Genomic DNA, 14,826 nt, shown 5'->3' with positions numbered 1-14,826 from the left:
TAGGAAACTCAGCGCAGTTTTGGGAGCACTGGCTTTGTGAATTCAGTGCTTGCCTCTCTGCGCTGCGTCGGCGTAGCGTACAGGAGATACGCTACGGCGGCATAAATGTGCGCCGCTGTCCAGGCTATATTGCTTAGCTGAAAGGATAAAACTTGATCGGTTGATGTGGTAACAGCTTCACTTTAGTCTGATCTGTGCCACCTTTCCTAAGTAAGCCCTAGATGCATGAATCTAAGTTAGCAGCTTTAAACATATCTCATGGTTATATTACTGTAGTACAGACAAGGTATATTGATTAACAATAACAGTACAGAAGCTCACTCCCAGTTCTTTTGTGGAGAATTCAATAAAACTGCGACCTATATTTATGGCGTAGTGAACTGTAGAAAGGACGGAATACAGTGATTATACTGGCTAAATGGAAAATCAGCCCACTCACATGAAATCCAGAATAAAACTTAAAAAAATACACTTTTTCCCAAAAGAAATATACAATTGAAATTATATTAATTTACAACCATTTCTGAAAAAAAATAGGATTTTTATTGGGAGAACAAAACGTATTACTAGATTTCAAGGGGCAAAAGGAAAGAGTTCATCAATGCTAAATCACTGACTGACTGAAGTATGGACCTGTAAAATGTGGAGCTTGAGCATTGACATTTACCTTTAGCGCCAAAAATGGGGGTGAATCTCCTCAGAGGGAATACTGACTGCAATAACAACCTAGCAGAGAGCCCTAATGCAACATACAGACGATCGGACATTCCGACAACAAAACCGTGGATTTTTTTTCGACGGATGTTAGCTCAAACTTGTCTTGCATACACACGGTCGCACAAATGTTGTCGGAAACTCCGAACGGCAAGAACATGGTCACGTACAACACTATGACGACTATTAAAGGGAAGTTCAATACCAGTCGTGTTAGTAGAAGTTTGGTGAGAGACGATTCGCGCTTTTCAGCCTCGTGCTTTTCAGTCCAATACAGCGTGACGAATGTGCTATCTCCATTATGAACGTTAATTTTACCAGACCGAGCGTTTCCGTCTCGTACTTAATTCAGAGCTTGCATGGGATTTTGAGCGTCGGAATTGTCCACACACGATCGGAATTTAACCGGTAAACGCCCACCCACTGTATATATACGTCCTGTTTTTAAAGATGAATATCTCGGTAACGGCAGCAGCTGCTGCCACAACCGAGATATCCATCTCTTCAGTGGGCAGGCGTGTAAACGATAACGGCGGTTTCCGCGGCGGATTCGCAGCGAGATCACCGTTATCGGTGGAGGGAGAGGGGCCCCTCCCGCCGATCTCCCGCACCCTCCGCCGCTTACCGGAGCCGTCGGTAGCGGCGGAGGCGATCGGGTGCTGCTGCCTGATCAGTGAGGACTCGAGTGAGGGCAAGATGGCCCCCACCCGTCCTTTATAGCTTTGCTGGGTGGAAGTGACGTCAAAACGTCAGTCCCGCCCAGCGTCTTAAAGAGACAATTTTTTTGTTGTCATTTTTTTAAATGACAAAATGTCCATTTTTTATTTTTTTTATTTTTTTGCATTTAAGTCTAAATATGAGATCTGAGGTCTTTTTGAGCCCAGATCTCATATTTAAGAGGACCTGTCATGCTTTTTTCTATTACAAGGGATGTTTACATTCCTTGTAATAGGAATAAAAGTGATACATTTTTTTTTTTTATTTCAGTGTAAAAAATTATAAAATCAATAAAAATAAATAAGAAAACAAAAAAAAAATGTTTTAAAGCGCCCCGTCCCGACGAGCTCGCGCGCAGAAGCGAACGCATATGCGAGTAGCTCCCGCATATGAAAACGGTGTTCAAACCACACAAGTGAGATATCGCCGCGATCGTTAGAGGGAGAGCAATAATTCTAGCCTAACCTGCTCTGTAGCTCAAAAAATGCAACGTATAGAATTTTTTAAACGTCGCCTATTGAGATTTTTAAGGGTAAAAGTTTGACGCCATGCCACAAGCGGGCGCAATTTTTAAGCGTGACATGTTGGGTATCATTTTACTAACATTATCTTTCACAATATATAGAAAAATTGGGCCAAATTTATTGTTGTCTTTTTTTTAATTCAAAAAAGTGATTTTTTTTCCAAAAAAAGTGTGCTTGTAAGACCGCTGCGCAAATACGGTGTGACAAAAAGTATTGCAATGACCGCCATTTTATTCTCTAGGGTGTTAGAAAAAAATATATAATGTTTGGGGGTTTTAAAGCGGTAGTTCACCCCCCCCCCGACACATTTTACCATCGAGACAGGCATTGTAGCGCGAGCTACAGTATGCCTGTCCCGATTTTTTTAACCCCGTACTCACCTTGTACTCGGACATCGTAGATTTCGGCTCCCGCGGGGAATGGGCGTGCCTATGGAGAGGGAGGATGATTGACGGCCGGCCCTGGCACGTCACTCTCCCCGAAGACAGCCGGAGTAGGTCTCGGCTCTTCACGGCGCCTGCGCACAGGCTATGCGCACGCGTCGTGAAGACCAAGCCTATTTCGGCTATTTCCGGAGAAGCGTGACGCGCCAGAGCCGGCCGTCAATCATCCTCCGTCTCCATAGGCACGCCCATTCCCCGGTATCTTCGATGGACGACTACAAGGTGAGTACGGGGGTAAAAAATTCGGGACAGGCATACTGTAGCTCGCGCTACAATGCCTGATTTTAAGGTAAAAGAAAAAAAAAAATTTTTTTCCGTCGATAGGGTGAACCCCCGCTTTAAGTAATTTTCTAGCAAAAAAAACTGTTTTAGTCTTGACACCAAGCTCTTGCAAGTTTTTTGCGGCTATATTGGAATGGACTTGGTATATAAAAACCATGTCATATGTCACAGCAGAAAAGTCCTACCTGAGAAGTGAAGAAGACAACAACTATCATGTGAGCTGCGAGAAGCCCATGTGGGCCCCCTTCTAGGGATAGAGGATGCTAAACAATAATGAGTCTTTCAATAATGAGGGGAAATGTGAGGTGCAAAATGTTTGGGGTTCTGAGTAATTTTTTAGCACAAAAATATTGATTTTAACTTGTAAACAAGTGTCAGAAATAGGTTTGGTCCAAAAGTGGTTAAAACCCGTGGCTTTGTATAACAAAAAAATACAGACGAGATACACCTGCCAACTTGCTGACAATTTGGGCTAATTTGAGGCAATTTTTTTGCGTTTTGCCACAGCAACCCTGAAGATCCCAGAAGGCACCCTGGTTGAAAAAGGCTGCTTTGGATCAAGCTAGCTCCTATGGTTTTGGGTCTGGCTCCTAGATTTTGGCAAGATTTTGCCAGTACTGCAGTAAACTATGGATGTACTACAAGCCTCAACTTTACCAGAACAGTGAGCATAATGTTTTAAGATAAGACAATGTTACTCCCAGAAAATAACCTGGCGGCAGTGTACAGCTCAGCCCTTTTGTTTGAGCCTATTCTCTGTATCCTCAGAGAAATATCTGAAACTGGTGTTGTGTGTTGGAATGCATTGTTCCCAATACACCTGATCAGTGTAGACTGTGCCATGGAAGACATATGAGTAGGGAACATGAATATTTAACTTTTACTCCTCAAGTTTCACCAGCAGAGACCAATAGAGGGTGAATGGTTTGAGGACAGTTATTGTGTAATTGTTACAGCTCTCTACAACATGCCTTTAAGTGTCCTGAGATGTTCAACGAGTATGATTGTCACAGGTGGTGATAAACTGCATGTTTTAGCTTAATCTGTGTTAATTGCCATTGTAACCCCTCTAAATGGGTGGTGCATGTGGATCTGTGCCCACAGTGGCAGGGGAAGGTGCAGAAGAGCCCTTACCTGAAGACACAGAGGAGCAGCTGAGTACTGGAGATGGCACCCTTGAGTTCAGTGGACGAAAGATGAATCACCTCCCAGCATCGATATGTACTCTTGGTGATCAGCTTTACAAGATGTACTTGAGTGGAACAATGATAACGGAACTACCCGATGACCTCTACCAGCTTCACAATCTGCGTACTTTGGCGCTTGATGCAAACAAACTTCCAGAATTGCCGGAAGCTGTGTGTTCCCTACCACACCTTGGCCGCCTGTACCTTGGTGCAAACAGGCTACAGGGATTACCCATGTCGTTTTCACGTCTCCAAACTCTACGTACCCTGTGGATAGAACGGAACTTTTTGCATCACTTTCCACCGGTGTTGCTGAGCATGCCTGCCTTGCGCTGTCTGCAAATGGGGGACAACCGTTTAAAGGGGCTTCCAGGGGACATTGCTACATGTATGCCAGGCCTAAAAGGTCTGTGGCTCTATGCAAACAGACTAGAACGTGTGCCGAAAGTTCTCCTACGTTTACATGGTTTGGAGATTCTAGATCTGGACCGGAACCGCATTGCTGTGTTCCCAGATATGAGCGGATTGAAAGGATTGCGCCTATTATCCTTTGACCACAACCCTGTGAAAGCACCTCCAAAAGTGGGGGAAACTGTTACTCTCGTGGGAGAAGGTGCTCAGGAGTTCATGGAAGAGCGGGAAGAGCAAAGGAAGCAGAGAGAGGAGGAAGCGATGGAGGAACAGGAAAGGGAGCAGCAAGAGAAGGAGGCAGCAAAGGCAGAGGGAGGTGAAGAAGGAGAAGGGGAGGAAAAGCAGGAAGAAGAGCAATATGATGAGGAAGAGGCAGAGCAGGAGAACCCTAACACCGATCGTTACTCTGGGAACAGGGAGGGGGACTACTATGAGGAAGATGATGAGTATTACCTAGAGGAGGAAGAAGAAGGCTATTATCCACATGAAGAAGAGAATTATTACACAAGAGGGATTTATTGATTTATTGTTTTTTAAATTATAATCAGAAATTACTGCTCAGAGAAATGTATACTAAAGACTACAGGTACCTACATCCCAAAATGATATTTGAATAGAAAGACAAAATGGGTGAGTCAAGTAGTATTTTTCTGGTACTGTCACGAGACATTACAACAGCTTTAAAAAAAATGTTTTTATTTAACATTGTGGTTAAAAAATATTGTGAAAGGAAGTCAGGTAAATGTGGGTGTTGTCACAGACGGGACATACATTTCTGCCTTGTTTAGACAATACACCAATTGTTTTTAGGCGTCGGCTGCAAAAGTAGCCAGAAAAGGTCTAAGGGCGTTGGAAAACTTCAGCTGTTTAGAATGAGGCAATTAAGGCCTCTATAAGTAATCAAGAGGATTACCACTGATTTGCTGCATCCTGAGGCTTTCTGAGTGAAGGAGAGCAGTAGCTGAAAGTCTTCTGAGGAGGTGAGGAGGTGATTGATTTTTCTGTGTGATAAAAATTAAAAAGAGACTATTGTTTTTCTGCTGTATGACCAGCAGTGTCTGCCCAGCACTAGGCTGTGCCAGACTCCCTAGATAGATTCCTGTGTGGTGAAGGTAGACGCCCCAAGTGGCCAGGGTTTATTTTATGTTTGATTTTGTTTATGCTGTTTGGATGCTTGCACTTGTTTCCAGCAAGATGGAAGAATAAACCAAAATCTTTGTTTTCAACCGTCTTCGACTGCCTGTCTGTATAAATTCAGTGTGAAGCGAACCCATCCAGGGGGTTACACACCCCGCTACCGAGCTAACCCCTTACAATATGTACATTCAAATTACATAGCAAGTCCTTTAGAATGGTCAATAGGAGGTTATTCAAACGTAAGGATATCTCCAACTCCAAGAGTTGTATGGACATTAGAATTTAAAAGTCAAAACTTAAAATTATGTTGACGGTAATGAAAGGATAAGTGAGATAAATATATTTATGTTACTATTCAGTGAACAAATTTCTTTTTGGTCAGCTTGGTCTCTAATAGGCCTATCTTAACTTTTCTGTATTTCAAATACACACTTAAAAATTAAGGTGAGCCATTGGAGAAAGATCGGACATGCAGGCATGTTTTAACCACCCTCCGGCAAGTTTCTCAGCTAACCATTTCATGAACTCATGTTTATGCAAAACCCAACTCAGGCAGAACTGAGTTCCTCGATTTTCTAAGGTTTTCTAATTCCCTGACGGAATTTTATCGGAGGAAAAGAGAACATGTTCTCTATGTCAACTCCAATGGAATTCATCGGAATTTCCGATGGGGCATACACACGGTCGGAATTTCCGATGGAAAAAGTCCATCTGACTTTTTCCATCGGAAATTCCGATCGTGTGTACGGGGCTTAAGGTGTCCAACCAATAATATTCCCACCTAGAGCAATTTTCATTCATTGGACATCTACCATCTTGTCTCTATGGCTGTCTTAAAGGAAGTTTGCCATTTTTCCCATTTAGGCAAAAATGGAAGGTTCTCCTGTAGGAAGAACCCACAAACCAATGGTACTCCTCACTGCTGTGCTCTCCCACAGACCACAAAGAAATACCTGATCCTTCTGGGTATGATGGGGCTTATCACAGGTTGCAGTTCTCGAACCAGAGATGCCAGTTGCTAGGCCCAAGCACTGTCAAGTATGTAGACGGAAGAAGTTACCCTTGATTCCTGAATAAGCTCCGACACCATTCAATCCAGAGTTTACTCAATATTAGGACTCTACTAGGGACTGTGGGTGAGTACAGGCAAGAGAACCTGTGATTTTATCCTACGTTTTGTAAAGCATTAAAAAGGGCCAGATTCACTGTCAGTTTTTTTTATTTTTTATTATTATATTGTCTGTATCTTAGTTAAAGATATTTAATTTCCTAGTAACTGCATTGGGATATAAGAAGACATGAAATGCCAGGCAAAGGTGCTGACTTTAAACCTCTACAAAATAAGCTGATTATTTGATTGTTTTTAAAAGTGACCCTGTCACAAAAAATATTTAAAAGAAGTCTGTAAAAGTTACCTTTTCTTGATGCCTGCACTACCAAACTTGCCCTGTTCATGAGTTCTCATCCGCTGGGAAATTGATCTTTCTGTGAGTGTTGATCTTCAGGGCCCCCCACAGCACTCACTAAATCCTCCATTTGATCCTTATGTCACTGTAGGACACAGTAGAGATGTGGAGGTCATGAGAAGGAATTATTGACCCGTGGGTGGGACCCATGAGATCGACACTACTGGAAGTGTCCCAGTGGACTTTGAGTGATGAGAACTTGGGAAGAGGTTCAGTCAGTGGTGCCGGTGTTTTGTCGAGATGGCTCCCCTATCGGATAGGGTCCCGCAGGGCCGAACCTAGGGTCACAGACACCTGGGTGCAGAAATATTGCTGGCGCCCCTACATGGGCGTGGGCATCTTACTAACTCCTCCCCTTTACAAATGTGTCCCCCATCAGAGCCTCCCACGTTTGGTGTCCCCATAGATCAGTACTTGTCCAATAGATCCCTGTAGCTCGGGCGCGCTGGGAGCAGAAGCACATTACAGGGGGGCCGGGCATACATGGCATCTTTGGTTACTAGGAAAGTGGCACTCAGAGAGCATTTCTGGGAGTGCACGGGATGATTGGCAGCAGCTCCAATCAACCCAGAAGCCTCTCATCACCCCGCCTATGGAAGAAGAGCCGACGCACGCAGAGGGGGCGGGGCAGACAGGAGACTGCTCCACGCGCACCGGACATAATTAATTAGTGGAGCCTAGTGCCGGAACGTGTGGTACCTAACCCGGAATCTGGGGACAGCGGTAGGTATGCGCTCTTGTCAGTTGCCAGTGGAGAGAGCAAGCGGGATGGGGAACCACAGCACCCACTACATGCGCTCCGCCTCTGGACAATGAGGAGGAAGGGGAGCACTTTGGCGCCCCCACCTCTGCGGCGCCTGGGTGCGGAGCACCCCGCGCACCTTGCCTAGGATCGGCCCTGGGGTCCGGCCTCTACTGCGCAGGGCAGTGCATGTGCAGTCAGAGGCCACGGAAATCTCCGAACCTGAACAACTGTTCGTCAGCTGTAGGCGGAGCACGTGCAATGAACATGACGCTCGCTTCCAATGCTCAGGGCTGGTTCTACACGACGATCTCCGCTCGCTCTATACAGCAAGGGACGGGTACTTTTCTGAAAGGGGCGGATATGGTTTTAAATGCTCGGATCTCAATACAGCAAGGGGCGGATATGGTTCTAAGATGCTGCATGATGGGCAGTGCTTTATGATGGTCAGTGCTTTTCTCAAAGGGGAGGATTTGATATTGAGCAGCCCCTTTTCAAAAAAACACTGCCCATCATAAAGCACTGGCCATCGAGCCTCTTCTAACCATATGCGCCCCTTTCAGAAAACCATCCGCCCCTTGCTGTATAGAGCACGCGGAGAGCAGCGTGTATAACCAGTCCCAAGCATCTGGAGTGAGCGCTGTGTTCATTGCGCATTGCTCCGTCTACAGCTGACGAACAGCTGTTCAGCCCAGGCCCGTCAGAACCCGACAGGCAAAGCAAGCATTTGCCTGGGGCCCCGAGCTGCGTCCTCCTGCAGTCCGGTCGGCCGTGTACCATAACCACGCGGTACAGGAGAATCACGATCCTGTTCCCGGCTGGACTGACAGGAAGTGCACACACTGAGTGTTCACTTCCTTTCAGTACGGCCCCAGGAACAGCAAACTGAATCTCCTGTTCCACGGATGACGAGGATAGAGGTAAGTCGCCACCCCCCCCCCCCGCTTCTCTGGGGCCCCCAAATGACTTCAAACGGCCCTGGTTCAGCCTCATAGATTTCCGTCGGCTCGGATTGCGACTGCGCACTCCAGCCCGGACACTATCCGATAGGGGAACCATATCGTTAGAACACCGGCACTAGGAAAGGTGAGAATTTACCGTCTGCATTTACAGTTGGGGATTTTGCAAGTTGTTTTTTTTTACAACAGGCTCACTTTATCAGAACACCTGCCAGTGAACGTGTGTGACAGTGCAGAACTTTATCGCACTACGTTATGCAACACCAAATAAAAAAAAAAAGGTTTTGCCTTTAGTTATAGTTTCACTAGGTATTACATGCTATCAGTGTCCCCACTGAGAGGACTTTTCTTAACTTTTCTTCCGCTATTAGAATTGTTACCTCCATTTATTCCCATTGCAGGGATTTGACTTATAAGTCTCTTACGCCGTCGTATCTTAGGGTGCATTCTCACGCTGGCCGCTAGGTGGCGCTCCCGTCGTTTTCGGCGTAGATTATGCAAATTACCTAGTTACGCTGATTCACAAATGTACGTGCGCCCGGCGGTAGTTTTTTACGTCGTTTGCGTAAGTCGTTTTCGGCGTAACGTTGCTCCTGCTATTAGGTGGCGCAGCCAATGTTAAGTATGGACGTCGTTCCCGCTTCGAAATTTGAATTGTTTGAGTCGTTTGCGTAAGTCGTTCGCGAATAGGGCTAGACGCAATTTATGTTCACGTCGAAACCAATGACGTCCTTGCGACGTCATTTGAAGCAATGCACACTGGGATATGTACACGGACGGCGCATGCGTCGTTCGTAAATCACGTCAATCACGTCAGGTCATCACATATTGGCATAAAACACGCCCCCCTTCCACACTTGAATTACGCGGGCTTACGCCGGCCCCATTTACGCTACGCCGCCGCAACTTACGGAGCAAGTGCTTTGTGAATACTGCACTTGCTCCTGTAACTGCGTCGGCGTAGCGTAAATACAACACACTGCGCCGCCGTAACTAGGCGCTCAGGTACCTGAATCTGCCCCTTTGTATTTTTCTGTTGCCTCCAGCAGTTATATGGGCAATGCATAGTAACCTCCAGTATGTTTATTACCTTTGTTGACTCACTAGGTTAATTGCTTATGGTTATGCTGCCACCCACTGGTCATTGTTTTAATTACACTCAGTTTTTTTGATCCATCAAGATGTACTTTGGGGCTTAGAAAGCAATGTTCCTTTTGACATTCAAACAATTCAACATCTACTACATCATATTGCTTACTCCAAACCCTTCTGCATGTAATAAAGATATTTGTGGATGCCAAGTGTTTGGTGAGTTCAGTTATCTGATGAAGATTGTGTGCAGTGATTGTGTATGATACAATGAGACAAAGTCATTAAAAAACAAGAGTTATACTACGCGTGCTATACAATATAAAATTTGTACAGATCTTCAGTAGGCATTAAAGTGGTTCTAAACCTTAGTTATAATTTTGTTACATGTTATACTTGCTCAGTGTAATGCTTTTGCACAGAGCTGCCCCGATCCTCTTCTTCTGGGGTCCCTCACCGGCGCACCAGCCCCCTCCTCTTTGGCAGGTTCCCCTACAGAAAGCTGCTTTCCATGGGGCACCTGTGTGTGCTCTCTCCCGAGTCCCGCTGCTGCCATTGACCTCCACCCCCCACTCCCCAGTCACAGCATTTGATTGACAGCACTGGGAGCCAATGAGGAGGAAGACAGCGGCAAGAGCTACTGCTGTCGTGCACATCGCTAAATCTGGCTTAGGTAAAAAAAAGGGGGGGGTCTGAGGGGGAGGTTTTTTACCACTTTAAGGACTCAGGAAAAGGTCTATTTTCTGCAGGGCCGCCATCAGGGGGGTACCGGATGGCAAACCCCTTTACATTTTTTTTTTAGGGGTCCAGAGGTTCCCAGATGGCAACATCCCCTTTTTTTATTTATTTTTTATAAAAAAATATATATATTTTTTTAACATATTTTTATTTTATTTTTTATTAAAGGGCCAATTTTTTTTTATATATATATATATATATATATATATATATATATATATATATATATATATATATATATAATTAAAGGGCTCAGAGGTCCCCAGGGCCCCATGTGGCAAACCCCCTTTTTTTTTTATAAATGTTTATTTTTATTTTTTTTTATATTTTTTTATTTTTATTAAAGGGTCCAGAGGTCCCGGATGGCAACCCCCCTTTTTTTGTAATTTCTTTAAAAAATAAATAAAAATTGTGTGTGTATTATATATATATATATTTTAAATACCTCCCAACATTTTGAAATGGGAATGAGGGACACCTACTAGCAAATGCATGTAGGCATAGGACACGCCCCTTACCACACCCCCTTTAAAGGAGAATTACCAAAAAAAAAGTTATTTAAATCCACAAGGGCTTTTTTTTTTTACCACTACTATTCCTTTAAATTGGCTTTTAAAATACATAGCTCCCAACTGTCCCTGATTTGGAGTAATGTCCCTCTGTCCCTCATTCCTTCGCATTTTCCCTTATTTTGGTCTGATCTATATAGCTGTTTATAAAATGCAACTTTTTATCTATTAACCACTTAAGGACCGGACCAATACGCAGCTAAATGACCCAAGGGGTTTTTACAATTCGGCACTGCGTCACTTTAACAGACAATTGCGCGGTCGTGCGACGTGGCTCCCAAACAAAATTGGCGTCCTTTTTTCCCCACAAATAGAGCTTTCTTTTGGTGGTAGTTGATCACCTCTGTGGTTTTTATTTTTTGCGCTATAAACAAAAATAGAGCGACAATTTTGAAAAAAATTCAATATTTTTTACTTTTTGCTATAATAAATATCCCCCAAAAACATATATAACATTTTTTTTCCTCAGTTTAGGCCGATACGTATTCTTCTACCTATTTTTGGTAAAAAAAATCGCAATAAGTGTTTATCGATTGGTTTGCGCAAAATTTACAAAATAGGGGATAGTTTTATTGCATTTTTATAAAAAAACATTTTTTTACTACTATTGGCGGCGATCAGCGATTTTTTTTGTGACTGCGACATTATGGCGGACACTTCGGACAATTTTGACACATTTTTGGGACCATTGTCATTTTCACAGCAAAAAATGCATTTAAATTGCATTGTTTATTGTGAAAATGACAGTTGCAGTTTGGGAGTTAACCACAGGGGGCGCTGTAGGAGTTAGGGTTCACCTAGTGTGTGTTTACAACTGTAAGGGGGTGTGGCTGTAGGTCTGACGTCATCGATCAAGTCTCCCTATAAAAGGGATCACTCGATCGATACGCCGCCACAGTGAAGCACGGGGAAGCCGTGTTTACATACGGCTCTCCCCGTTCTTCAGCTCCGGGGAGCGGCTATAAACGAATAGCCGCGCCGTCGTCCCGGATCGCTCCCCGAGGTAAGCCGCCCGCCGCACGCAACGGGGGGGGGGGGGTCCCGATCGGACCCCCACCCGCTAGAAGGCAAGGACGTATATATACGCCCATCTGCCTGTACGTGCCATTCTGTGGACGTAAATAGGCGTGCGGCGGGCGTTAAGTGGTTAAAGTGGTTCTAAACCTGAGTTATAATTTTTTTACTTGTTCTGTGTAATGCTTTTGCACAGAGCTGCCCCGATCCTCTTCTTCTGGGGTCCCCCACCGGCGCACCAGGCCCCTCCTCTTTGGCAGGTGCCCCCACAGAAAGCTGCTTTCTATGGGGCACCTGTGTGTGCTCGCTCCCGAGTCCCACTGCTGCCATTGACCTCCACACCCCACTCCCCCGTCACAGCATTTGATTGACAGCACTGGGAGCCGATGAGGAGGAAGACAGCGGCAAGAGCTACTGCTGTCGTGCACATCGCTGAATCTGGCTTAGGTATAAAAAAAAAGGGGGGGTCTGAGGGGGAGCTGCAGCACAGAAGGTTTTTTACCACTGTAAGGACTGAGGAATAGGTCTATTTTCTGCAAGGAACGTACATTCTTGCCGGCAGAGCATAAAATACAAAAGTGAGGGCTTTAGGCACTTTAGATGTGTACGTGTTTAGATGCATATAGCTAGATTCACGTATAGCGGCGTATCTTTATGCCGGCGTAGCACATCCCATTTGCACTACGCCGACGAAACATAGTGAGGCAAGTACTGTATTCACGAAGCACTTGCCTCCTAAGTTACGTCGGCGTAGCGCAAATGGCCCGGCATAACCCCGCCTAATTCAAATTAGGCAGATAGTGGGCGTGCTACATGTAAAGTAGCCGTGACCCCATGTAAATGAGGGCCGTTTGTACGGCGCATGCGCGCGCATGCTCAGAATCACATCGCAAATACTCAATGGTTTCGACGTGAACGTAACCTACGCCCAGCCCCATTCACGTACGCTTACGCAAACGGTGTAAAATACGACGGCTGTTCCGTCGTCCATACCTTGCATGGGCTGCGCCATCTTTTTGGTGGTTTATCTTTACGCCGGAAAAACGTAAACAGCGTATCGTGAATTGGTGTATCTAGGTCATTTGCATATTCTAGGCGTAAATCCACGTACATGCCCCTAGCGGCCAGCGTAAATATGCAGCTAAGATACGACGGCGTAGGAGACTTACGCCAGTCGTATCTTAGCAACAGTGAGGCGTATCTCAGTTTGAGAATACGCTTAAAGATACGACGGCGCAGATTCGGACTTACGACGGCATATCTACTGATACGCCGTCATAAGTCTTACTGAATCCGGCTAATACTATTCTTCTTTCATTCCAATGAATGATTACACATTTACAGATTTATGTGCGTTTATGCATGCATACCTCCCAACATTTTGAAATGGGAATGAGGGACACCGACTAGCAAATGCATGTAGGCATAGGACACGCCCCTCACCACACCCCCTTAAAGGAGAATTACCAATAAAAAGGTTATTTAACCACTTCCATACCAGGCACTTACGCACCTTCCCGCCCAAGCCAATTTTCAGCTTTCAGCACTGTCGCACTTTGATTGGCAATTGCGCGGTCATGCTACACTGTACCCAAACAAAATTGGCGTGCTTTTTTGCCCACAAATAGAGCTTTCTTTTGGTGGTATTTGATCACCTCTGCGTTTTTTTTTTTTTGCGCAACAATTAAAAAAAGCCTGAAATGTTTTATTTTTTTCTGTTAATTTTTTTGTAAATAAGTACGTTTTCTCTTTCAATTACGGGCACTGATATGGCGGCACTGATGGACATCGATGAGGTTGTACTGACGGGCACAGATGAGGTGGCACTGATTGGCGGCGCTGGTATGCGGCACTGATGGGCACACATAGGCGGCACTGATGGGCACACATAGGCGGCACTGATGGGCACTCATGGGCGGCACTCATAGGCGGCACAGATAGGCACTCATGGGCGGCACTGATGGATACTTATGGGTGGCGCAGATGGGAACTGATAGGTGGGCACTGGGCATGGATGGGCACTGTGGGGTGGCACTGATGGACACTGTGGGGCGGCACTGATTTACTCATGTGTGCCAATCAGTGCCCATTTGTGGGCACTGATTGTATGTGTGTGTAGAGACAGTTGTGTGTATGGGCTGAATGATTACTATAGTGCTGCATTTACAGGAGCACAAAACTATACACTGTACACATCTAATTGCAGGGATTTTTCTGCCCTTATTATTTTGTTATTTTTTTTTTTATTTCAGAATGTTTGAAATCTTTAATAGGGTTTGTATGAAGCGTCCTTCAGTTTTTACTCCTGTGTGGTCTGAGCTCTCCCTGGAAGGTGATACAGGGAAGGTAAAACAAATGACTTTGTATATAGTGCTGCTGTTAAAGTTCACCTTCCATTTCCTGTTCATCTGATTTCATATAATCATCAGCTTTATCAGGCTGGAAAGACGCTGACTGCGGTGTACTTCAAAAGGTTAATGGGCAGCAGCAAGTCAGAAGTGCAGAACATATCCTTGTACACACACAGACACCTAATCACACCATTATCTCCGGCTTATTCTGGTCTGATGACTTCCGGGAACTTTCATACATACTGCAAAACATTGTTTATCAACTTGTATGTAATGGGGCAGATTCTCGTAGATCAGGATAAAACTGTGCGGGCGTAACGTATCTCATTTACGTTACGCCGCCGCAAGTTTTACAGGCAAGTGCTTTATTCACAAAGAACTTGCCTGTAAAGTTGCGGCGGCGTAGCGTAAATCACCCGGCGCAAGCCCGCCTAATTCAAATTAGCCGGGTAGGGGGCGTGGAGCATTTAAATTAAGCGCGTT

General features: G+C 45.0%; 1 protein-coding gene across 1 annotated transcript; it reads left to right on the top strand.

The window, feature by feature from the left end:
• Positions 1-3,504: 3,504 nt before the first annotated feature.
• Positions 3,505-5,012, top strand: LRRC10B (leucine rich repeat containing 10B). Its single transcript, XM_040327821.1, has one exon. It carries the CDS (start codon positions 3,754-3,756, stop codon positions 4,798-4,800), a length of 1,047 nt encoding a protein of 348 aa, XP_040183755.1. The 5' UTR covers positions 3,505-3,753; the 3' UTR covers positions 4,801-5,012.
• Positions 5,013-14,826: the final 9,814 nt, after the last annotated feature.

Source organism: Rana temporaria, chromosome 11, assembly GCF_905171775.1.
Source record: "Rana temporaria chromosome 11, aRanTem1.1, whole genome shotgun sequence".
NCBI lineage: Eukaryota > Metazoa > Chordata > Amphibia > Anura > Ranidae > Rana > Rana temporaria.
Note: the sequence above shows the minus strand (reverse complement) of the source record. Positions and strands in the feature narration are given on the sequence as shown.

Coding starts and splice junctions, on each gene's coding strand:
- LRRC10B (XM_040327821.1), top strand. CDS start 3,754: ATGGGTGGTGCATGTGGATCTGTGCCCACAGTGGCAGGGGAAGGTGCA.